At 39.6% G+C, this 23441-nt stretch overlaps 3 protein-coding genes and 2 long non-coding RNA genes across 9 annotated transcripts; 2 read left to right on the top strand and 3 right to left on the bottom strand.

Annotated features, from left to right (window-relative positions):
- Positions 1-26: 26 nt before the first annotated feature.
- On the bottom strand, positions 27-1833 carry LOC119987888 (dirigent protein 9-like). Its single transcript, XM_038832794.1, has one exon. It carries the CDS (start codon positions 1450-1452, stop codon positions 304-306), a length of 1149 nt encoding a protein of 382 aa, XP_038688722.1. The 5' UTR covers positions 1453-1833; the 3' UTR covers positions 27-303.
- A 175-nt stretch (positions 1834-2008) lies between these two features.
- Positions 2009-8956, top strand: LOC119987886 (spliceosome-associated protein 130 A). Of its 3 annotated transcripts, none has more exons than XR_005465513.1 (5): positions 2009-5175; positions 5613-6104; positions 7004-7142; positions 7852-7933; positions 8447-8956. XR_005465513.1 is itself a non-coding variant. In XM_038832793.1 (4 exons), the coding sequence occupies exons 1-3, from the start codon at positions 2161-2163 to the stop codon at positions 7139-7141; spliced, it is 3645 nt and encodes a 1214-aa protein (XP_038688721.1). In that variant the 5' UTR covers positions 2010-2160; the 3' UTR covers position 7142; positions 8447-8937. The 3 variants fall into 3 exon arrangements, 1 of the variants encoding a protein (XP_038688721.1); XR_005465512.1 differs by having other exon boundaries at positions 2010-5175; positions 7796-7933; XM_038832793.1 differs by lacking the exon at positions 7852-7933 and having other exon boundaries at positions 2010-5175; positions 8447-8937.
- A 185-nt stretch (positions 8957-9141) lies between these two features.
- On the bottom strand, positions 9142-11380 carry LOC119987889 (monoacylglycerol lipase-like). Of its 2 annotated transcripts, none has more exons than XM_038832795.1 (5): positions 10264-11380; positions 10013-10145; positions 9780-9916; positions 9435-9563; positions 9142-9283 (listed from the first exon to the last, which is right to left on the bottom strand). In XM_038832795.1, exons 1-5 carry the CDS (start codon positions 10273-10275, stop codon positions 9233-9235), a joined length of 462 nt encoding a protein of 153 aa, XP_038688723.1. In that variant the 5' UTR covers positions 10276-11380; the 3' UTR covers positions 9142-9232. The 2 variants fall into 2 exon arrangements, with proteins under 2 accessions (XP_038688723.1, XP_038688724.1); XM_038832796.1 differs by having other exon boundaries at positions 9780-9910.
- Positions 11381-12426: 1046 nt separating this feature from the next.
- On the top strand, positions 12427-16481 carry LOC119989223. Its single transcript, XR_005465763.1, has 3 exons — positions 12427-13283; positions 15026-15127; positions 15729-16481. It is a non-coding gene; the product is annotated as an uncharacterized LOC119989223 (long non-coding RNA).
- Positions 16482-17887: 1406 nt separating this feature from the next.
- LOC119989222 lies at positions 17888-23195 on the bottom strand. 2 transcript variants are annotated; one of them, XR_005465762.1, is made up of 6 exons: positions 22709-23195; positions 22505-22622; positions 21451-21545; positions 20794-20825; positions 18598-18646; positions 17888-18227 (listed from the first exon to the last, which is right to left on the bottom strand). It is a non-coding gene; the product is annotated as an uncharacterized LOC119989222 (long non-coding RNA). The 2 variants fall into 2 exon arrangements; XR_005465761.1 differs by lacking the exons at positions 20794-20825; positions 21451-21545; positions 22505-22622; positions 22709-23195 and adding exons at positions 19268-19299; positions 19925-20407.
- Between the last annotated feature and the right edge of the window lie 246 nt (positions 23196-23441).

Below are 23441 nucleotides of genomic sequence, written 5' to 3'. Positions count from 1 at the left end.
TTTTCTAGACTCAACTGCCAACGACCCATAGACGACCCATAGAAATAAAGTCGTAATGGGTTATTGTTAAAATCGATGGTTATGAAGGGATGTGATAGGGTTACCAATCTTTCAAAAAAGCACATACAGTAATATTGTTTTAATTAGCCAATAAACATCAACTTCAACAATAAATTAACTCAGCAGCTGATACAGTAACAGAGTGTTAAAGTTCCTTCAATGCCAAATCCAGTCAATGGAGACGCGAACTTCCACAGCACAAGGTCCTTCTTTTTCATCTTAATCAATCAACACAACAAGACCCTACTCAGTGAGATAAACAGTGAACTCCAGAATAGTGTCCACACCATCCGTCGTGTGCTGATCCTCGTGATGAAGAGTCGCTACAGTCGCATACCCTTTGGCATTCTCATACTTACCGGTACCACCAACGATTGCCATCTGCGATCCCAGCGACGCCGTCCTATGAACCCCGAAAAAGCTGATTGCATCCTCCAAATCATGATCATGATCGCCGTGAAACAGAGCACTCAAAGCAATAGTTTGACTCGTACCATCCAGTGAACTAGCCAAGTAAAACCCTTGTGCCTTCCCAATCACAGCCGAACCCAACTCATGCCCTTCGGTCAATTGATCGTCGATCACTGTAATCGAGCCGAACATTAGGGTTTGGAGAGTCGAACCCGCAGGGAGGTTCCCGGCGGTGACGAAGGGCTGGTTGTTACTGTTGACGACGTTGTCTCTGCTGCCAGTGGTTTGGATTACCGTGCTGCCCTGCGACGCACCGTTTAGGCCGGCGACCTGCGGGAGGTTGTTGGGGTTGATGAGGCTGTTGAGGCTGTCGGAGTTGAGAAGGGGGGTCCCACCTGTGAGGGGGAAGAGGTTGCTGTTGGGTTTGGAGAAAGGGATGCCGTTGATTTCAGAACTGGCGATGATCCCGGTGACTACTCTGGCTGAAGGGTGGCTCCCTCCTAGGATGTCATGCATGAAGAAGGTCAAGTGAGGCTCGTGTGGGCCAGGATTCGCTGATGTGGCACCAGTGGTGGTGGTTCCCGCACCTGTAGCAGGGGCTGTCACCGGAACAGGAGGGGCTACCGGAGCTGCCACGTCATCTGGGCCAGAATTTGTTGTAGCACTAGTGATGGCTCCTGCTACTCCAGCAGTTGTGACAGGAGGGACCACTGGTGTTGCCACGTCATCTACCGGTGCTGCCACGGTGGCTGGAGCATCTGGTTCAGGGATTGGTGGGTCTACATTGTCCTCATCATCCGTGGCCGTGGGGGCCACAGCAGGGATCTGGCTACTAGGCAAAGTAGTTGCTGTGGGAGTGGGCAATGGTTGGGGTTGTGGTTCCAAGTGATCGAGGATTCTTGCTGAGCTGGCAAGTCCAAGGGCGATTGAAAGCAATAAAAGGCAAATTGTGGCTCTGTTGAGGTTAAAAGGCTTGGCCATTTTTGAGTTGTGAAAAAACACTCTAAATGAATGTGTTTTTGTGTTGGAGAAAGGAGTGTGGTGTGGGTATGTATATATAGGTTGGAGGGCATTGAGGAGAGGTTCAACATTCCAATTTTTAAAGTAGTGGAGTTGATTAGATGGAGTGGTTGTCTGATATAATGGTCAATGGGCTCTAACCTCGTCACAGAGGACTATATTCAAACACTATTGGAGCAAGTACATGTTCTGGCAACGCTTCTGTTGAAAACTATTATTTGTAGAATGTTAAGCTTAGTACAGGTTTTGCGGAAGTTCAAGTTTTAACCCAAGATCTCCCGCAACTCCACCAGGATCGATCACCAAGTAAAGAAGGCAGATACGGTTAACGGGTTAAGGACATTGCTCTTGCTTACATAAGGCCCATGGGCTCAACAGGATCTTAAACTTGGTACATGGGCCAACTGCGTCCATGTTTGTTCCAATGATTGGGCTAGAATAGGTCCATACGCGACAGAGCTCGCCAAAACATCGAATGGCGGTGTTTATTATCCTGCATCTCCGATCCGTCTAATCCAAAACCCTAACCGAAACCTCCCCTATCGCCAAGATCGATTTCCACTCAGGACTGTTTCTTATAACCCTAAAACTGAAAAATCCCGCTCTATTTGTCTTTCTCGATAACAATCTCTCTCTTGAAGCTTGAGGTTTCGCTTCTCTTGCTTTTCAATGTATCTATACAACCTCACACTCCAACGCCCGACCGGCATCCTCGCCGCCATCTATGGGAACTTCTCCGGTGGTAAGGTCCAGGAAATCGTTGTGGCTCGCGGAAAGGTCCTGGACCTGGTCCGTCCTGATGAGAACGGAAAGCTCCAGACCATACTCTCCGTCGAGATCTTCGGTGCCATCCGTTCACTGGCGCAGTTCCGCCTCACCGGCGCACAGAAGGACTATATCGTAGTTGGCTCTGACTCTGGCCGCATCGTCATCCTTGATTACAACAAGGAGAAAAACGTATTTGACAAAATTCACCAGGAGACATACGGCAAGTCTGGCTGCCGCCGCATCGTCCCAGGTCAGTACCTCGCCATTGATCCTAAAGGTAGAGCCGTAATGATAGGAGCTTGTGAGAAGCAGAAGCTCGTCTACGTTCTCAATAGAGATACAGCGGCTAGGTTGACTATATCGTCGCCGCTGGAGGCTCACAAGTCGCACACTGTAACGTACTCCATTTGTGGGGTGGATTGTGGGTTTGATAATCCCATATTTGCTTCTATCGAGCTGGATTACTCTGAGGCCGACCAGGATTCCACTGGGCAGGCCGCGAGTGAGGCTCAAAAGAATTTGACGTTTTACGAGCTTGATCTGGGGCTTAATCACGTGTCAAGGAAGTGGTCGGAGCAGGTTGATAACGGTGCCAACATGCTTGTCACTGTGCCTGGAGGCGGGGATGGGCCTAGTGGAGTGTTAGTTTGTGCAGAGAATTTCGTGATCTATAAGAATCAAGGGCATCCTGATGTACGAGCTGTGATTCCAAGGAGAGCGGATTTGCCTGCGGAGCGTGGGGTACTAATAGTTTCTGCAGCTACCCACAAGCAGAAATCCATGTTTTTCTTTCTTTTGCAGACTGAGTACGGTGATATATTTAAAGTGACATTGGAGCATGATAACGATAGGGTTACAGAACTTAAGATTAAGTATTTTGATACCATTCCTGTGTCAGCCGCCATGTGTGTGTTGAAGTCTGGATTTTTGTTTGCTGCTTCAGAGTTTGGAAACCATGCTTTGTACCAGTTTCAGGCAATTGGAGAGGAAGAGGACGTTGAGGCCTCATCTATGACGTTGATGGAAACTGAAGAGGGTTTCCAGCCTGTGTTTTTCCAGCCAAGAGGGTTAAAGAACCTTGTGAGGATTGATCAGTTGGAGAGTTTGATGCCAATAATGGATATGAAAGTTAATAATCTTTTTGAGGAAGAAACACCTCAGATATTCACCTTATGCGGACGGGGTCCTAGATCCTCCTTAAGGATATTGAGGACTGGTTTGGCTATTAGTGAAATGGCTGTCTCACAGCTTCCAGGTGTCCCTAGTGCTGTTTGGACTGTGAAAAAGAATGTCAATGATGAGTTTGATGCATACATTGTGGTGTCTTTTGCAAATGCCACTCTTGTGCTTTCAATTGGTGAGACAGTTGAAGAAGTTAGTGACAGTGGATTTCTTGATACTACTCCGTCCCTTGCGGTTTCATTGATTGGTGATGATTCTTTGATGCAAGTTCACCCCAATGGTATTAGGCATATAAGGGAAGATGGACGTATTAATGAGTGGAGAACTCCTGGAAAGAGGACAATCGTGAAAGTTGGGTCCAATAGGCTTCAAGTGGTTATTGCTTTGAGTGGAGGGGAGCTTGTATATTTTGTAGTGGATTTGACTGGAAATTTGAAAGAGGTGGAGAAACATGAGATGTCTGGAGATGTGGCTTGTTTGGACATCGCTCCAGTTCCTGAAGGAAGACAGAGATCTCGGTTTCTTGCTGTTGGTTCATATGACAACACAATTCGCATCTTGTCTTTGGATCCTGATGACTGTATGCAGATTCTCAGTGTGCAAAGTGTCTCGTCGGCTCCAGAATCCCTCCTCTTTCTGGAAGTTCAGGCATCAGTTGGCGGAGAAGATGGTGCAGATCACCCCGCTAGCCTTTTTCTTAATGCTGGTCTGCAGAATGGAGTTCTGTTTAGAACAATGGTGGATATGGTGACAGGTCAGCTCTCTGATTCTCGTTCTCGTTTTCTGGGTTTGAGAGCTCCCAAGCTCTTTTCTATTGTTGTGAGAGGTCGCCGAGCAATGCTTTGCTTGTCGAGTCGCCCTTGGCTTGGCTATATTCACCAGGGACATTTTCTGCTAACCCCCCTATCTTATGAGACTCTTGAATTTGCCGCCTCGTTTTCATCTGATCAGTGTGCGGAAGGTGTGGTTGCTGTAGCTGGAGATGCGCTTAGGGTGTTTACTATTGAAAGATTGGGAGAAACATTTAATGAAACTGTAGTACCCTTAAGGTACACTCCTAGGAAGTTTGTGCTTCATCCTAAGAGGAAATTGTTGGTCATGATAGAAAGTGATCAAGGAGCTTTCACTGCCGAAGAACGTGAAGCTGCCAAAAAGGAGTGTTTTGAGGCTGCTGGAATGGGTGAAAATGGAAATGCAAACAATGAGCAAATGGAGAACGGGGGAGAAGATGAGGATAAAGATGACCCCCTCTCCGATGAGCAGTATGGTTACCCAAAGGCAGAGTCGGACAAGTGGGTATCTTGTATAAGAGTTCTTGATCCAAGGACGTCTACGACTACTTGTCTGCTGGAGCTTCAGGACAATGAAGCTGCTTTTAGCATATGCACTGTTAATTTTCATGATAAAGAGTATGGAACTCTATTGGCTGTTGGTACTGCTAAGGGACTGCAATTTTGGCCTAAAAGAAGTTTAGCTGCAGGATTTATTCATATTTACAGGTTTAAGGATGATGGGAAAACCCTTGAACTTTTACACAAGACGCAAGTGGAGGGCGTTCCTCTTGCTTTATGCCAGTTTCAAGGTAGATTACTTGCTGGAATAGGACCTGTCCTGAGATTGTATGACTTGGGAAAAAAAAGATTGCTGAGAAAATGTGAGAATAAGCTATTCCCCAACACTATTGTTAATATTCACACATATCGAGATCGGATATATGTAGGCGATATCCAAGAGGTATGTGTTATTTGGTAGCTGTATTATTGTTCTATTGTAGTCTTTCCGTATATTGCTTTCATGCATTTGATCATGCATTCATAACAATTGGATGGACTTATTTTTCCCATAGATTGTTACTAGTTGGCATGTGTTATGGTATCTAGTCATTAGAAGATTCATATATAGACTTGGTGCAGCAATTCTTTTTGAGATGGCTCCTTTCTTTTTCGTAATTTTATCTATTCAAGGAAGGTAGCCGGAGATTGGGACAAAACCAGACTAATTAAAGGTTGTCATATCTGTGGTCAGTCCCCCAGGTCTCCTACTTTCTCATCTCACTTGTGTGGAGACTTTAGGCTGATAAAAAAAATCATCCTATTCTACGCAGGGTGATATCTTATTCATATGTTATTACTTTATTTACACTGCTAACGTGTGCTTTTTCTACTATGCAGTCATTCCATTTCTGCAAGTATAGGCGGGACGAGAATCAACTGTACATTTTTGCTGATGATTGTGTTCCTAGATGGGTCACTGCATCACTCCACATAGATTTTGACACTGTAGCTGGTGCCGATAAGTTTGGGAATATCTATTTTGTGCGGTTGCCACAGGATGTTTCAGATGAGATAGAAGAAGACCCAACTGGTGGAAAAATAAAATGGGAGCAGGGGAAGCTTAATGGAGCTCCTAACAAGGTAGAAGAAATTGTACAGTACCATATTGGTGATGTGGTCACAAGTTTACAAAAGGCATCTCTAATTCCTGGTGGTGGGGAGTGCATCATTTATGGGACAGTAATGGGGTGCTTGGGAGCATTGCTTCCCTTCACCTCCCGAGATGACGTTGATTTCTTCTCTCACCTGGAGATGTACATGAGGCAGGAACACCCACCTTTGTGTGGCAGAGATCACATGGCCTTTAGATCTGCTTATTTTCCGGTGAAGGTAATTATTGCCCTTATTAGACAGAAGAACATTGCATCTAGCTGAAAGTTCAAGATTTTCAAGCTCATTTATAAATTATAACAGACTTGTCTGGAAACACGCTGACTTATCATTTGAGAGTTTACACCTGTGAAAGCAATTCTTGTACATGTTTATTTATTGTTTACTTTTCCCTTTTCCCTCTTTTTTGTGATTTTCTTTTGAGGCTGCAAGTGGGAGTCTAAGCTTTTGTTTTTGATGCTGTCTTTTGAATGCTCAATTTGTTTTGGCTTTCTTTTTGCTGGAAGAAGGGCCAGGGGTGGGGGAGATTGATTTGAACTTTTCAATAGCAGGTAATGCCAACCACCCTTACTGCTTGACCACAGCGGAGGGATGATTTTGAACCTATACTGAATTTTAACTTCTTCATTTTCAGTTGTATCAGTGTCATCAACTCTATCATCGGCATTTTTATCGCTGGGGTCATTGTGATGCTTCTTATAGTCGATATTGTCATTGTTATCTCATCATCTTTGCCAATTCTTTTTTTTTGTTTCTTCAATCTCCTGAGAATTTTGGTGTAATCTTTGAATATGGTGAATAAGTGGATTGTTCCAATTTTGTGGCACATCAATGTGCTCTCATCATTATTTTTTTAATCATGGTGTTATCTTTGAATATCGCTTTTCTTTTCAACCAATGTCTGTTCTATGTATGTGTGTGTTTTTTTTTTGGTTTCTTTCAACAGCCAATGTACTTGTTATTGGTATCTGTAACTGGATGATGTTCTAAGCTCTTTGTGCCAATTATCTGGATAGACCATGGATATTCTTGCTGCTTTGTTTATCATTGTTCTTTGACAACATAATCCCAGTTTATTGAATATTTAACTATTCTGGAACCATGGAATAATTTTGCAGGATGTGATTGATGGAGATTTGTGTGAGCAGTTCCCGACACTGCCTATGGATTTGCAGAGAAAAATAGCTGACGAACTGGATAGAACTCCTGGCGAGATACTGAAGAAACTTGAAGAAGTCCGAAATAAGATCGTTTAAGGTTGTTCTTGACTTGACTTGTTAAGCTCGTCAATTTCATTGGGTGTAGTTGTCTGTTGACTTTCCGTAATTGTACTTGTAGTGCTACTGCTGGATTTTCAGTTTTCTTGTATGTAGCTGCACTATGTTTAACTATCTGATAGTTAATGTTTGATGAATAGTTTGTAAGCCTAGCCATCAGGTAGATCTAGACTTAGTGTGGTCGTTGCTTTTGCTTATTGAAACTATCTAGAGAAGTAGCTTATAAACGCTTATTCAACAAGAAACATAATATTTTTTAGGTGATTCTCATTGTTTTTGAGGGAAATGTTATTTGGTGAAATTTTTAGGGGCTTATGACAAGTACTTCTCATTGCTAGGTGCTTTTAATGGGTTTGGTTTCAAAATCTAGCTTTTGCTTATTGTTTCCTTGAACATCTTGTGGCTTTCAATTAGCTATTTTAAAATTTGTTGAACAAACTTATATAATAATCTGCTTTGATAAGCATAAAAAAGCAGCCCTTACTATTGAAAACTGTGGACCTATGAAGTACCCTATCTTTTCTTTTGACCTTTTTCTTGATATACCATACTGCATGGATGGTCATGGTATGCGACAGTCACATTTTCAGTCTCAGAACTACTGTATTTGACTTTCCTTTGTTTATGATATAGACCAATCAAAGTTGTTTATTCATTGTGCTGGAGTGGAAAATTCAATTCTGGTGCACAGGCATCGTGACGCTTGTTATTGAGAAAATCGGATCCCTGCTGGGGCAAAACGGTTGCTCTTCATTTGGCCCCTATAATTTGGTAATTAGTAGCTATTGGAAATTATGAAAGTTTGTTATTAACTGGTGAAGACATTGAATTGGTGTGGAACTTGAACACCCTATTTGAAGTTCAATTACAGAGTATTTGACTATTACTTTTTTGCTGGGTTATTATTACCGTATGTTAGAACTATTACTTTGGGAGTGCATCTGAAGTTTCATATTATCATGCTCTGCTTAATTGCAATGTGGCCTGGTGAAGCAAGCTTGTATTGCAACAAGTCTTCAAGAATCTTTTACTTGTCCACAATGAACAGGCCCATTTTTTCTTTGACAAGAGAACAATTTGTCCATCCTGCAAAATAAATTGTTTTCTGCATTATAGTTCTCACATGGATCCTCATTTATTATTTACTTCACCACCATTCGCTCTCTGCATAGACTTGTAAGGTGTTCCATTTTCTTTCATTCATCCCTGGATTGTCGTTAATAATATAAGCAATGCTTAAGATTGATGGGGGATTACTGATATTTAAGAATAACCTGTGTGCAGGAGTGATGATTGTTGGTGTTCATCGGCTTGCTTGGATTATTTGTTATTGTGGTTGACATCAACAATGTGAAGATCTTTATGAGGAAAAAAATGAACAATGTGTGATGGTGCAGCATACCAGATATCAGATTTTCCTGAGTTTTGAGTTAGGAAACCACTCTTAGGTATGCACGTGGCAGAGCCACAGTTATCTTGATTGCAAGTGATATCTTTAGATGAAATCTAATTACAGGAGAAGCTAACTGCTGTAGCCTGTAGGTGAGCCGGTCTGTTGTTGTAATTATTAGATTTTGTTAGTTGTGTGCCTCCATTGAATTAATGTTCTTAGAATTTTGGATGTCTGAATGATGTTGGAACGGTTGCTGAGATTGAGACTGATTTAAGCTGAGCACAAGTAGGTAATGCTGGGCTGTGTATAATGACACTTTCATATTTGAGTTTGATTTGGTATTTTAGTGGATATTTTATTGTATAAGGTGCCACTTTCATTAGTGCAAGGGCTCCTGCTTAGTCTATTGAACCATAATTTGGGTGTACCAGAAAAGCTTTCCTCTTGCTTGCACCTCGATGTATTGTCATTTTGACGCTTTTCCTCCCTTTCTGGCGCTGAATATCCAATGCTAGTTCTGTGTTGTAGCCAATCAATAATGTCTGCAACGACAATTTCCGTGTTTTGGTTGGTCTCTTCAGAAAGTAGAGCATGTCGCATGCCTGAATATCAAACAAAGGATTTATCCTTGCTTGAAGCTGCATTGTAGAGTTGCTTGCTACTCGGTGATTTAGTTCTTACTTTGTCCTCTTCGCCTTGCAGAAGCAGAAATGGCAATGAAATCTAACCTGGTTTGACATTAAGCATTTGTTAGTGTTCAGGGATAGTGGTGTCAATAAATCCCTTGGTCCCAGATGGGTTTCTTCTCGTCTGTTGTAGAATGATGGGTAAAATTCAAGATTTAAGTACAGTACAATAATTTGCATACTATAAACTAACCTTTTTAATGTTCTCAGGATCTCTAATTGCCATATTAATGAGATCATAAGTAGCCGTTGATTTCGATTGTGGGATACAATTAGAAAGCTTGCTCAGGATTTTGATCGCAAGCCTTGCTGGGTCTGCAACCTGCACATAAACTGTCAAATCCCTCTCAAATGTTTTCACATATTAAGCGTAATGCGCGGGGGCCAATATCTGTCATCCTTCACTATTCACTATTTCCTATGTAAGGGGTGAGGGGATTGTTGGTGATATTGCGTGACACCCAGTAATTAATGTAAACCAAAGTGCTTTGACATACTTGAAAAATGAAAAAATTGAGGGTTAAGACACAAATTGTACCCTAGAAAATGGTGAAACCAGTACTGCACCATGCCAAAACCCTGGCTTCTTCATGTGTAAAAGCAGACTCACTGCTCCTCCCATGGTGTCTCCTAATAAGAACCTCTTCTTTCCGTTGTTCTCTTCCTTCTCTGAAGCTTTGGAAACAAAATAACGAAAAAAGTATGAGGACTAAAAGAAATCCTTTGAAACCAAAAGAAAAAAGAGACTGTATTCAGAGATTGAAAACATACCACATAGGGTCATAAAATGATTGAAGCAGTCATCAACTAGATTGTCAATTTTTTCAATGCAGCCTTGTTTCCCAGCTGATCTTCCATGGCCTTCATAGTCTATCCCATAAACTGCAAACCCTGCATTCGCGAGCTGAGTCGCGGTATCTGTCAATGAATTCAAAATTAGTACAATTTTTCAAAGCTTTGTGAAGAAAAAAGGAATGGACTTTATTGTTTTTGGTAAAACATATTCTTCATGGTGATCCTACAATCCATGCCATAATTATGGCAAATAAAGATCAAGGCTTCTGGTTCTTCCTTCGTTGGTATCCACCGGGCTGTGAAGAGCTTGAACCCTCGCGAATTCAAGACAAATCTCTGTAAAAAACATTATGGAAAAACAAACCAAAATTTAAAAAACCAGAAAACTTGCTTTGATCAAAGTCTCACAAAAAACTTCTAATTCATCTAGAACTAGCTAACCTCTTTATAGCTCACATTACCAATTGCGTGAGCCATTGATTAGACGAATCAACAGAAACTTCAAATGAGAAAAGTAATTGCTTTGAATTATATGCTCAAACTGAGAATTCTAGGATAGAATTGCAGGAGTATGCAAAATCATGTCTTATCTTGTGTTTATATATATATATATGTAGATGGATTAACAGATGTTGAGTACATATATAACTGAGTTAACAATAATGTGAAGTTGTAACCACAAAGGGAAGATAAGGTGAAAGAAGTTAACAGTTCATATATAGAACATAGAAACTAACACCAGCCTTGAAGTTGTACTCTCATAGCTGCCATTTCTCCTTCCTTCAGAGCCCCTTAAAACGGTATTAGCAAGAAAGTTAGCCCACCCATCTCATCATATTTGTTTATGCAACCAATTTATCTATCCATTTTGTGTATATTCTGTAAAGAAAAATGTGATGAGCGTTAACAGAGTTGGTTCACAACAAAGTTTACAGCACAACTATTGCGCGGGTGCATGAATTTAACCGGTGTACACTCGAATTGTAGTGGTTGGGGGTTCTTATGTTGAAAAAAAAACATCAAAAAAATTATTATTGATTGTAGTCAAGAATTTTGTAATTTCAACCTACAACAATGCTCGGGTAGAGGCGATCGAATGTTGGACCTGGCCCAATGCTTGGTGTTTAGTTCACTATCTTGCCCTAACCCAAAAGGAATTTGTATAAATGATGTTAGTTAGATAGCAGTCATGATTAGAGGCGCACAGAAGACCCGGAAACCCGGACCGACCCGGAGCTTATCGGGCAGACCCGAAGCTCTTTTTATCGGTCCGGACCAAACCCGACCCGAAAATCACATAACAGAGTCGGGTCCCGGGTCATTATATTTGTAATTTTCGGGTTATCGGGTCAGTTAAAAAATAAAAACGAATTAAATAATTGATTAGTTGTACTTTACTTGCTTGCTTTGACCTTTTAAAGACTATTTCTTACTATTCTCTTCTATAGTTTTACGATGTGGGACAATGGGAGTGGAATATATGTATGCCAATTGGCCATTACAACCTTAACAAATAGCCCAATACTTCAATAAGCCCAAAAACTCAATAGGCCCAGTACTTAAGTTGGTATTATTGCTTCAAAGGAGACTAATGGTTTCTGGAAGTTTCTAGCTCTCTCTACAACATTCTATCACTACCAAGAGTAGAGGCGATCTTGGCAGAGGGAGAGGCGATCTCCAAGAGTAGAAAGCATAGCGCGGATCTCGTGTAGCGAAATTATTTCCGCCATAGTTTGCCGCAACTTTGTATCCTTGTCTGCAAAATTGATCTTGATTTGCTTGCCATTACCTCATGTAGCTGCTGTTCTGATTGTTCACCATCGAATTTTCTGTTGTCTCTAACTAATAACATCTTCCTTCTCATCTCGGATTAGCCTTTTAGTTCTTTATGTGAATCAGCTGGACATTCATCATCATAGGCTGCAGGCCAAGACAAATCTGCCTTCAACTTTTGCTTAGTTTGACTAGTTATTAGAATTGAACTCAGATATATGCTTGTCCGTTCGCTCTCTCCGCTACGTCCCCTCTGTCCCTGACCGGGTAAATTCATCAGAACATCTCAGTTTTGATATGCCGATTTGGACTTCTGTGTTACCGGGTGACCCGAAACCCGAATCCGATAACCCAATAACCCGAAAACCCGATACCCGATAACCCGGTGGTTATTAACAGAGTTACCGGACCGGGTTCCTCACCTATGAAAAATCACCGGGTCGGGTCAGACCCGGTCCGATAACCCGGAACCCGGTCCGCTGTGCACCCATAGTCATGATCCTCCAAATCATTGGTCTGTTGTGATGTGGTTTATAGTCTTTATGTGTAAAAAATGGTTTGAGAGTAACGTGAGACCATGGGCCTAGGTGTTTGGGCCTTCGAGTTTCAGCCTCGGGGCTAAGTCCATAGATTTTTAGGTGAGCCTTATTTTTATGTTTGCATGTATTGTCTTGGAAGTGTCTACTGTCTAGTAGTTGATAGTTCATTTGGGCTTTCTTCCTAACTTATTTGGGCGCCAATTAAGCCCTAATAGCTTTACAAGGTCTGGTAGATAATTGTGCCTGTGAAAAAACGTAGGCCCAACATTCCGAAGCCCATTTGAAAGCCCGGGCTATATAAAACCTAAATCCACAATGAATCTGACGTCCTCTCGAGTTTTCAGTCTTGTAACAGAAGCAGGACCACAGCCGCCGTTCCCAAGCAGAATCAGTGGGTAACAAGAAATGGAACTGGCACTTAATTGATTTTTTTCGTTTGAGTTTATTCTGTTTTTGATGTTTTCGCTGGTGTTTATTCCGTTGTTGTGTGTGTGTTTTGTGAAAGAAAACACATGACTAGGGGCCTTAAATTTATAGAGCTATATATTCCCGCTCTTCAACTTCAAAACCACGCCCCTACAAGTACCAAAACACGTGACTAGGGGCCTTAATTCGCATCTTCTGCTGCAAGAAATTGCAAAGAGGGAGAGAAATGAAGATGAGAGGGTCTCGCAGATCGACATTGCCGATGGCATCTCCGAGTTCTCCTAAATAATCTCCAACATCCGGCGTACTTGACAAGACTAGACATCAGCAGCAACAAGAATTCGTCGACAAGGTCTTCTTCTCGTAAAACCCTAACCTCTGTCTCCGATCTCAAGGATCTTCTGTCTTCACGCCTCGACGATCTGAGGAGAAATCTCATCGATGGATCACACGTAGAGATTCTCAAGGACTCGGAAGCCTCTCACCCTCGCCTCCACAAACGCTTGAAGGTACTTTTCTCCCTGAAATTACATATCGAGCATCTACGGCTGAGAGTAGATTCTAGATCTCGTGTGTCTTTGCAAGATGTATTTTGTTATAGAACTATCTGCTTTTGATTGCTGTCGAAACAGAGGAAAGGATTAGTAGGCTTTGAACGATGACTTAGGTTAATATGAAAACCTGAGTCCTTTTTAGGCTTTGAACGATGTCTCTCTGTTTTCTTACATATCAAGCATTTATGACTGAGAGTAGATCCTACCGATCTCGTGTGTGTTTTTGTATGATGAGTTTTGTTGCCGATCAACGTCGCTCTGATGCTCTGTTTGGTTCCCGTGAGAAGAGAGGAAAGGAATCTGAAAATTGATGTTTGCGTGTAAGGATTCAAATCCTAATAGGCGATTCAGGTTGAGAAATAGTTGAATTCTAAACATTATGAAGCGCTATATGCCTCGATTAAGTTCCATAGGGTTCTTGCCAGCCAAAAGGATTATTCTAAGAGTAACTAGTGTTTTAGCCCTAAAATATTAGGTGATATTCAATAGATATTAATTTTGTTATTTTAGACATGCGTTTTTTCCTTGATAGATAGTTTGCTTCAATAATGTAACGTATTATCTTATCAATCAGCTAAAACTGCCTTTTTCCTTTATCTAATTTAGTTTTCTATCAAATAAAATCTAAAACATTGAACTTAAACCTATTGCAATCATCATTGTGACTGATCTGTGATTCACATATTGAATTTATTGTTGTCAATTCAATCTTTAGGTTACATTTTGAAGAATTAATAATTATGTGTAGACATCTATTAAACTACATTTTTTACTAAAATGAACCACGTTGCTTGCCGAATGAATTACTCAGTATCCACCGAGTGTTCTTTGGTTGTTAATTTCCTAATCAAATCCGCCACGGTCAACCGCGCCATGTAGGTTCTATTTCTAAATTGATTCTTGATTTCTTCCCAGGCTTTATGTTGACCATGTTGACAACTCTGATTCTGAATAAATAGTACAAAGGTGGATATGTTATTTAATCAGGATACTTATTTAAGATGGATCTAAAAACTAATCCAAATCACGTGGTTGTTTTAAGAGCTTTAGACAGTTGATATGATTTTGTTGGATCATTTCATGCATAATTTTTCTTTTATTTAACTGCATAGTTCTTGTTACGAAAAATTAATTGAATATAAATCATTTTTAGAATTGATTTTTAATTTGCATTATTATGCATCATTCAAGATGGAAAATTTTCTTAACTTGGGCAAACCAATGTGCATCATGCATCCCATACTTCCTAGCTTGTGCACTTGTTAGGCTGAACAAAGGGGGAAGTTTCTTTGTAGAATGCAACATAATGATTTCTTACGTAGTTAGTTGCAATAGAGTTCAGAAATATATCCCTTGTTGGCCGTATTTATTTGTAAGGATAAAACTCACAGCAGGGAAGTAATTGTTTTCAATAAAAAAAGTAATGATCAAGCGATACTGTTATTGTTTTTCAGTCTCTTTCCTCTACATCCATGTGAATGTTTTTTTTTTGGCAGAACCCTCTTGGTGCCTTTCTCTTAATTTTACCTTTTACATTCTCAAAAAAGTAATGATAAAGGGTGAATGAGTGATTTGGATGGTAGTTAATTAATCAGTTTATTGCATATTAGGAGTGTTGTCCTTTATCTGACGATTGTGTTGGCTTGCTTCCTCTAATCATATACTAAGAAGTTTCATTCTTTGTCCATATAGTACAGATACAAGTACAGATAAAAGCATCCCAGCAAGTGAGGGATGAAACATAGAAAAAATGTAAGAAGATCAATGGGCAGATCAGTGAAACTCAGGAAATAGTGAAGGTATATCAAACACCATAAAAATATCATATCTATCTAGACACTGTTCTGATATCATTTATGTCCCTTGTTCCAGGTTTCATATGCATAGTTAGTGTCAGAGGCGCAGACCACTGCATTTTGTGCTGCACTAGTATTATTATTCTTTTTTCTATTTCTCAGATCTTTGATATTATAATGACTCGAATTCAAAGGACCTGAACTTTAGAATTTAAATTTTAAATTATGGCTGCCTTAATGCGATGAGCTTTGTTAAGCGTATTTTGACAGTCCTGTTTATGAATTTCATAAGATGTCCTATGTCACAGTCAAACTGCTGCATCTAAACTAAATCTCACCTGAAAGATAACTGAATCTAAACTGCTGCATTTGAAGGGGTTGTCACCGGCACCTTTTGTTGATAGGTTTTCAGAGTAATGTCAATCCTTTACAGAATTGTAGATCTCTTTCTCTGTGCATGTCTATTCCGGTTTTATTCTTTCAGATCATGTTTTTTTTTCTTTTTCCCTTTTCCCTTTCATTCTGACCTTGTCCGGCATTATCATGTGGATTCAAGCTTCAATCCTTTTGTTTGTAACATTGTTTCTTCATTCAATTTTTTCAGTGTGCAAAACATCCATCACTGAGCTTTCAACATCTTTTGAGAAGGAAATTGATGATCTCCGGAAGCATTATGGAACTTCATCAACATAGGGTTATCTGGAACAACTGGCCCCAAGCTACTAACAGAGAAATTCCCTAGTAAGTGCTTTATCTGCTTGATGCTCTCTTCCACAACTTTCAAATTATAATATGTGATATCACTTGTTAAAATTTATTTATTTATATCATCACTGCTCTCATGCCCCTTAGCATTTTTCTACAGAGTATGTAGATGTGTCGTTGTATATGTATAATGTATCTAGCTCAGGAGAACTAACAGATATTAAAAGCAGAGAGTATTTGATAGCTGACAAGGCATTCTTGTTAGTCTGTTGAGAAGAAAGTAATCTGCTAGCATATTGCTCCAGCCTCTTAAGTAAGTTGATAAGGCCTTAGTGCTAGTAACTGGCTCTAGCTCACTCGTTCTAAGCCAACCCGTTCTTCATAACCATACCCACTGAGGTCTCCAAGCTTTTCATGCCTGTGTTGGAACTTATGTACCTATGCAAACAAGTAGAGACATATTCTAATCGAGTGCTGCATATGCATGACTGTCCAAAAAGCAAATGTTATTCAGTATTTAAACACATTGTGCAAGGTTTAGCATACGATGTTGGTCATTTCTGATCCAAAATTCCATACCTGAACTATTTGGTATGCCATTGAATTTGAGGGCTCTTGGGTTTATTTATTTAAAAAAGTTCATTTGCTTTTCTGTAGTATGACGATCTGGATAATTGGCCGACTTCTATTACTTTTTGTAGGACAATTACAGAGAAAGCCAGTCATGTATCTGACATGGCACGAATAGCAGTTTTCATGCTATCACTACTTTGCATGTGTATCAGCAGCAGGCTTTGTTGTCCTGACCGAATGTGCATTTTTCTTTCATGTTTGCTTTTTTGTTAAATAATCATAAGAAAATGGATCGTCTTAGCCGCTAAGCTCCTTAAGTAAAAAAACATAGTTCATAGGTTCAATTCTCCTCACCCACCTACCTAAAAATATAATAATCATACGAAAGTCGGAAGCGATCATCATAAATATCACTGCAGTTACGGGGACAAACTCAACTAGATTTCATATTGATTGAAATGGTTGGACTGATTATAAAATGAGCACATAAACATTAATTTGTTGAGTTGAAATGAGTTAACCTGAGCTGCTCTGTTAAGGATACTTGAAATCCAATATTCTGTCAGAATAAAGCCCAAATACTCTGTATATTGGCCCAAACCAAGGCCCAATAGGGATGGGCCTGAAGCCCAAATTCTCTACGTATGTTCGCCCAGACCCCAAGGTTAATTCTAATGGGCCTACAGCCCAAATGTTTTGCGTATATAGCCCAAACCCCAAGGCCCAAATCAAATGGGCCTGCAGCCCAAATGTTTTGCCTAAATAGGCCCAAACCCCAAGGCCCAATTCGAATGGGCCTAAAGCCCACATTCTCTACGTATATTGGCCCAATTCGAATGGGCCTAAGCACAAATTCTGTGTATACTGGCCCAAACCAAGGCCCAATTCGAATGGGCCTAAAACTAAGGCCCATTTAGGATAGGCATCAGGCCCAAATTTTTAGGGTGTGGCCCAAACCGAAGGCCCATTTCAAATGGGCCTAAATCCCAAATTCTCTGGATATAGTGGCACTGGCCCAAACCAGTCCCAATTCAAAATGGGCCTCAAAACCAAGGCCCAATTAGAATGGGCATGAAGCCCAATTTTTTAGAGTATGGCCCAAACCTTAGGCCCAATTCTAATGGGCCTAAAGACCAAATTTTCTGAGTATAGTGGTCCAAACCCGGGTCCAAGTCAATTCAAATGGGCCTTGGCCCCAAACTGATATAGAGGCCTAGAAACGGGTCCAATTTCTCTGGGCCTATGCCTGATTCAATGAAACATAAAGCTAGTTTAGCCCATTATAAATGGGCCTCGGGCCTAAATTTCCTAGGTATAGTACCAAATGTTCATGGGCCTAAAACCATTTCAGTGGCTCATTAGGGCAGATGGGCAATGTTCGTCCTACGTGATCTTTGGGCCTAATACGGTTGTCAAATAAGAGATCCCCTAACATGCCAGAGGCCTAACGTGACTTTAGGGCTCCGTTACATTGCCCTTTAAGTCTATCTTAATTGGCTGACCCCCGTTTTCTTATAATATTACTTTCTGTTTCTAAATTCCTAAATTTTACCTTTGATCTTTTTCTTCTTTTCAATAAGCATAACTGCGTGACGGCAATTAAAAGCCATTGTCTCAAAAGTCCCTAATGTTATTTAGCCCGTTCCAACCTGACCTGGTTGATGGGATCTGGACCAAAGATCAAGTTCCTGTAACCTCTTGCTATGGCACTTGGAATTATGCCATCACTTCTCTGTGTAGACACCAAAGACAAACTTTATGATTAGCTGAGGCTGGGCCGGCTGGCTGAGTCCCCTTAGTAGCCGATCGCAATGCCATTCCCCCACTGGCACCATGAAAACCGAACAAAAACATTGTCATCACAACATTGTTTAATCAAATTATTCAATGACCTTCTATTAGGTTTCCTTCCCTAAAAAAATTGCTTTATTATTAAAAAAACACCATACAATATTATTGACAAATAAATAATCCAGTTCAAAATTATGGAACAAAAGGGAAGCCTATTTATTCCACATGGAAAAGAATGGTTGGGACCTATTGAACGACTGGTGTACCAGATTAGACTCGAGAATCTAGCAGCCATACTTTTTTTTTTTTTGTGTTTGCCCCAAATGATTGATTCAGATTGAAAAAAGATCCCAAGTGCAGAAACATACACAAGCACAGAGAAAGACGGAGAGAGAGAAGTATACCACTGGATGCCGTGGATTCTGCGTCTTCCATAAACCATGCATATCAAACCTGTAAAAGAAAAGAACCGAGTTACTAGCGGAAAGCTAATACGGTAATAGTATGCACAAATAAAAAGTTTCATCAATAACCTAAGAACCACCACAACATCATTGGTTTCCGAGTTAATTAAACAAGATACCTAGCAGAATCAAACTCATGTATGGCTGGAAAATCAGCCACTGGCCACAATATTTTATGTTCAAACTGTCACATAAAACATGGATGAGAGAACCTAGCCAACATAGTTACTTTGTCTTAAACAGGAGTCTATGTAGATTTTAGGATATCGGAGCGAGAGTCCACTTGTCTTGTTCGATATCAAATCTCTTCCTACCTCCACCCTCTCTCCTCCTCTCCACCCCCCCCCCTCCCCAAATTAAGTGCCAGTATTTTCATATAATTAAAAACAAGATTTTGGTAAAATGTGCAAATACAAGTATCATGAAATAAATTTTCCTAGCAATCCATAGGCAACGAGAAACACACTCATTTTCCATTACGTCTTAAAGCCTAGAGCAAACCTAAACATTCTAAAGAATGTCAGTCATTTTTTTGAATAAATTTTTTGAAATACAAGTCAGAGACTCAGAGAAAGACATAAAAAGAGAAAAAGTATATCTTACACCCTACCTCGCTGACCATTCCAAGCTTGCATTGCACTCCTGCAAAACAGCATAACATGAGAATTGTTGATATCACATCACACGAATGAATATTTCAATCTCAACAACTTTACACGTATGAAGTTATTTAACATCTCCATTAGGCTTTGATGATTATTATGATGACGATTTGATTTGCAGCCAAACTAATAATAGTAACAAGGCATCACAATTTGCAGATATCCACAACAAACAGAATAACAGAAACACTAGAATATTACACTATAAGAAGCAGTCCTATGTAAAAATTTAATTGACAAAGAAAATGTGAAATTTCTAATGAGTAAACGCAATAATCAGAGATGGTAAGGCCTCAACCTCTTTGTCAGAATCAGAAAGCATAAGCACAAAAAAGAAAATGGAGCATCATGTCAATCATATGACACTCCCCACTTAATTAAATAGGGGAGTTATTGTTTGACAAGCAATTCATATTTACAACTGGGTGATTGGCAAATAAGAACCCATTTCAGCTGATAATCCAAAGTCTATGATTCCATAATTAAGAGTATGCAAAATTAGAGTGGGATTCCTAATGATTTAAGCAATAATTAGAGTATGCAAGGGATCCTCATTGTCCAAATCAGAAAGCTTAAACACAAAAAGAAAACAGGACATCACATACCTCGTGTGGCCCTTACCGCTTCATGAAATTGTGAGGTCATTGTTTGAGAAGCAACTCATATTTACAATGAGAGATTGATGCACACATCTGCTTCACTGCATATATTAGAGATTCAATCATCTTCACTGCATTCATATTAACAAAAAGGTGGCATCCAACACCAATACAACAAAAAAAATGTCCAAAAATTGGTGGTTAACAAATCACTAGCCACAAATAAGATGACAAAAGCAACAAAAGAACCAGAATATGCTAAACGTCAAATTCTCTTCTAGGAACTTATAAAACTTCAGGTAAATTTCAATTATCTTGGTGACAAACTCAAGTCTGGAAATTAAAGCTTTGAGTGTACACCATATACAATTAAGAAAATAGATTCTAGGTTGATTAAGGCAATAAGTGAAGCAAGTCGTTAATGAAATCATAGCACAAAGATATAGTCATTTAAGAGGTAAATCTTACTGCCAATAAATTTAAATATTATATTCCAAAAAAAATAGATTCTATGTAGATTTTAGGATATCGGAGCGAGAGTCCACTTGTCTTGTTCGATATCAAATCTCTTCCTACCTCCACCCTCTCTCCTCCTCTCCACCCCCCCCCCCCCTCCCCAAATTAAGTGCCAGTATTTTCATATAATTAAAAACAAGATTTTGGTAAAATGTGCAAATACAAGTATCATGAAATAAATTTTCCTAGCAATCCATAGGCAACGAGAAACACACTCATTTTCCATTACGTCTTAAAGCCTAGAGCAAACCTAAACATTCTAAAGAATGTCAGTCATTTTTTTGAATAAATTTTTTGAAATACAAGTCAGAGACTCAGAGAAAGACATAAAAAGAGAAAAAGTATATCTTACACCCTACCTCGCTGACCATTCCAAGCTTGCATTGCACTCCTGCAAAACAGCATAACATGAGAATTGTTGATATCACATCACACGAATGAATATTTCAATCTCAACAACTTTACACGTATGAAGTTATTTAACATCTCCATTAGGCTTTGATGATTATTATGATGACGATTTGATTTGCAGCCAAACTAATAATAGTAACAAGGCATCACAATTTGCAGATATCCACAACAAACAGAATAACAGAAACACTAGAATATTACACTATAAGAAGCAGTCCTATGTAAAAATTTAATTGACAAAGAAAATGTGAAATTTCTAATGAGTAAACGCAATAATCAGAGATGGTAAGGCCTCAACCTCTTTGTCAGAATCAGAAAGCATAAGCACAAAAAAGAAAATGGAGCATCATGTCAATCATATGACACTCCCCACTTAATTAAATAGGGGAGTTATTGTTTGACAAGCAATTCATATTTACAACTGGGTGATTGGCAAATAAGAACCCATTTCAGCTGATAATCCAAAGTCTATGATTCCATAATTAAGAGTATGCAAAATTAGAGTGGGATTCCTAATGATTTAAGCAATAATTAGAGTATGCAAGGGATCCTCATTGTCCAAATCAGAAAGCTTAAACACAAAAAGAAAACAGGACATCACATACCTCGTGTGGCCCTTACCGCTTCATGAAATTGTGAGGTCATTGTTTGAGAAGCAACTCATATTTACAATGAGAGATTGATGCACACATCTGCTTCACTGCATATATTAGAGATTCAATCATCTTCACTGCATTCATATTAACAAAAAGGTGGCATCCAACACCAATACAACAAAAAAAATGTCCAAAAATTGGTGGTTAACAAATCACTAGCCACAAATAAGATGACAAAAGCAACAAAAGAACCAGAATATGCTAAACGTCAAATTCTCTTCTAGGAACTTATAAAACTTCAGGTAAATTTCAATTATCTTGGTGACAAACTCAAGTCTGGAAATTAAAGCTTTGAGTGTACACCATATACAATTAAGAAAATAGATTCTAGGTTGATTAAGGCAATAAGTGAAGCAAGTCGTTAATGAAATCATAGCACAAAGATATAGTCATTTAAGAGGTAAATCTTACTGCCAATAAATTTAAATATTATATTCCAAAAAAAAATTAAATATTAAATAAACAAAAACAAAAACATTTTTTTCCCAAAGAGTTTTCTGTTTGGCCAATGAGAAATTGCAAGTAAATTATGGTTATCACAAACTACAATATGCAGAGAGAGATAGAAAGACCAAACATGAAGTGTTCAAGGAATGCGAGAGAGTGACGCTTCCTCAACGAAGCCGGCAGATGAGGCTTCCACGCCAAGACAACAGACTGCGAAGGAGACGGATCTGGGAAACTACGTTATGCTGAGTCGGCATTAGCAGATAGACCAGCAAGAGAGAGACCTAATCTGTAGATTTGGGCGTAGAGAATTGGAAGAAGTGTCGTGTCAAGAATCTGATCTAAGAATTTCCACCCAATATATGATGTAATATTTGATTATATTAATTTATCCGTGTATCCGTTCGAATTCACCGAATCGTAAATTATATAGTATTAGATTGATTCATAAAACGTAATAACAGTGACCGAATGAAAAAGCAACAATCCAAAAGAAAAGCACACCGGAGTCGATCAAGCAATCAAATAGACCATAACAAAGAAGAATTAGGTTTACTTAGCCAGATCCAACGAGGATGTTGACAGGGATGAAGATAAGCTTCATTAAGAACCCGATGAATCCCATCACCACGAATCCTAAATCCGTGAGAAATGTCACCTTCGCGAATTCTACCCTATCGCCATACAGAAACGCGTGAACAATTAGCAACTACCTATATTTCGATCAAAATAAATCAAAACCGAAAAGTTATTTTCATACCTTTGCGATCAGCTTGTGGCACTTCTTGACGAGGCGAAAGCTCTCCTAGGCCGGATCGAACTCTGTATCTATGGCGTCCATTTTCTCACTTCGTGTTGGACTTTTTCCGCTTTGGAACAGATTGAAGAATCAAGCCGAAAAATCGGAAACGAAAACTTAGACAACTGAGATTGGTCGAATTAAAGGAGTCGAGAGGAGAACTTCAATTGGCGAAACACTTGCGCTAACTGAAATTCTTCCTTCAATCGAACAAATCACAGTTCTCTAGGGTTTTCTTTTTCTCATCCAATGTTTGGTAACAAAGGAAGTACAGGGAAGAAAGAAACAAACGTTGAGGAAGCAAATCTCCGATCGAAATAGAAGTCGCTTGTAGCGGACGCTAACGATAGAGGTTTCGTACTCTGAGAAGTGAGAAGGCAATGACTTCACGTGACAAGCACGTTGATACACTTTAAACAGGTATCGTGGACTAGAGCTCGAACCGAATTGGTCGATCTTGAAAAGAGCCTCGAGCATGCCGCATGCGTTGTGAATTTCCAACAAAAAAACTTGGGAATAATCTTTCGAATTTTTATTCTTTAATTAATAAAATAATAAATAGGCTCAGGCACACAAAGAAAAGCAGGCCGCCAAAGCCAATTTGACAAATAGCCTGGCCCGGCCCAAAAAATAAATGTAATTCTTCATCAGTTGTAATTCTTCATTAGCTGCAACCTTATCACTTTCCCAGTTG

This window comes from Tripterygium wilfordii, chromosome 21, assembly GCF_013401445.1.
Source record: "Tripterygium wilfordii isolate XIE 37 chromosome 21, ASM1340144v1, whole genome shotgun sequence".
NCBI lineage: Eukaryota > Viridiplantae > Streptophyta > Magnoliopsida > Celastrales > Celastraceae > Tripterygium > Tripterygium wilfordii.
The sequence above is the reverse complement of the archived record's forward strand: the minus strand, read 5'-3'. Positions and strand labels throughout refer to the sequence as shown.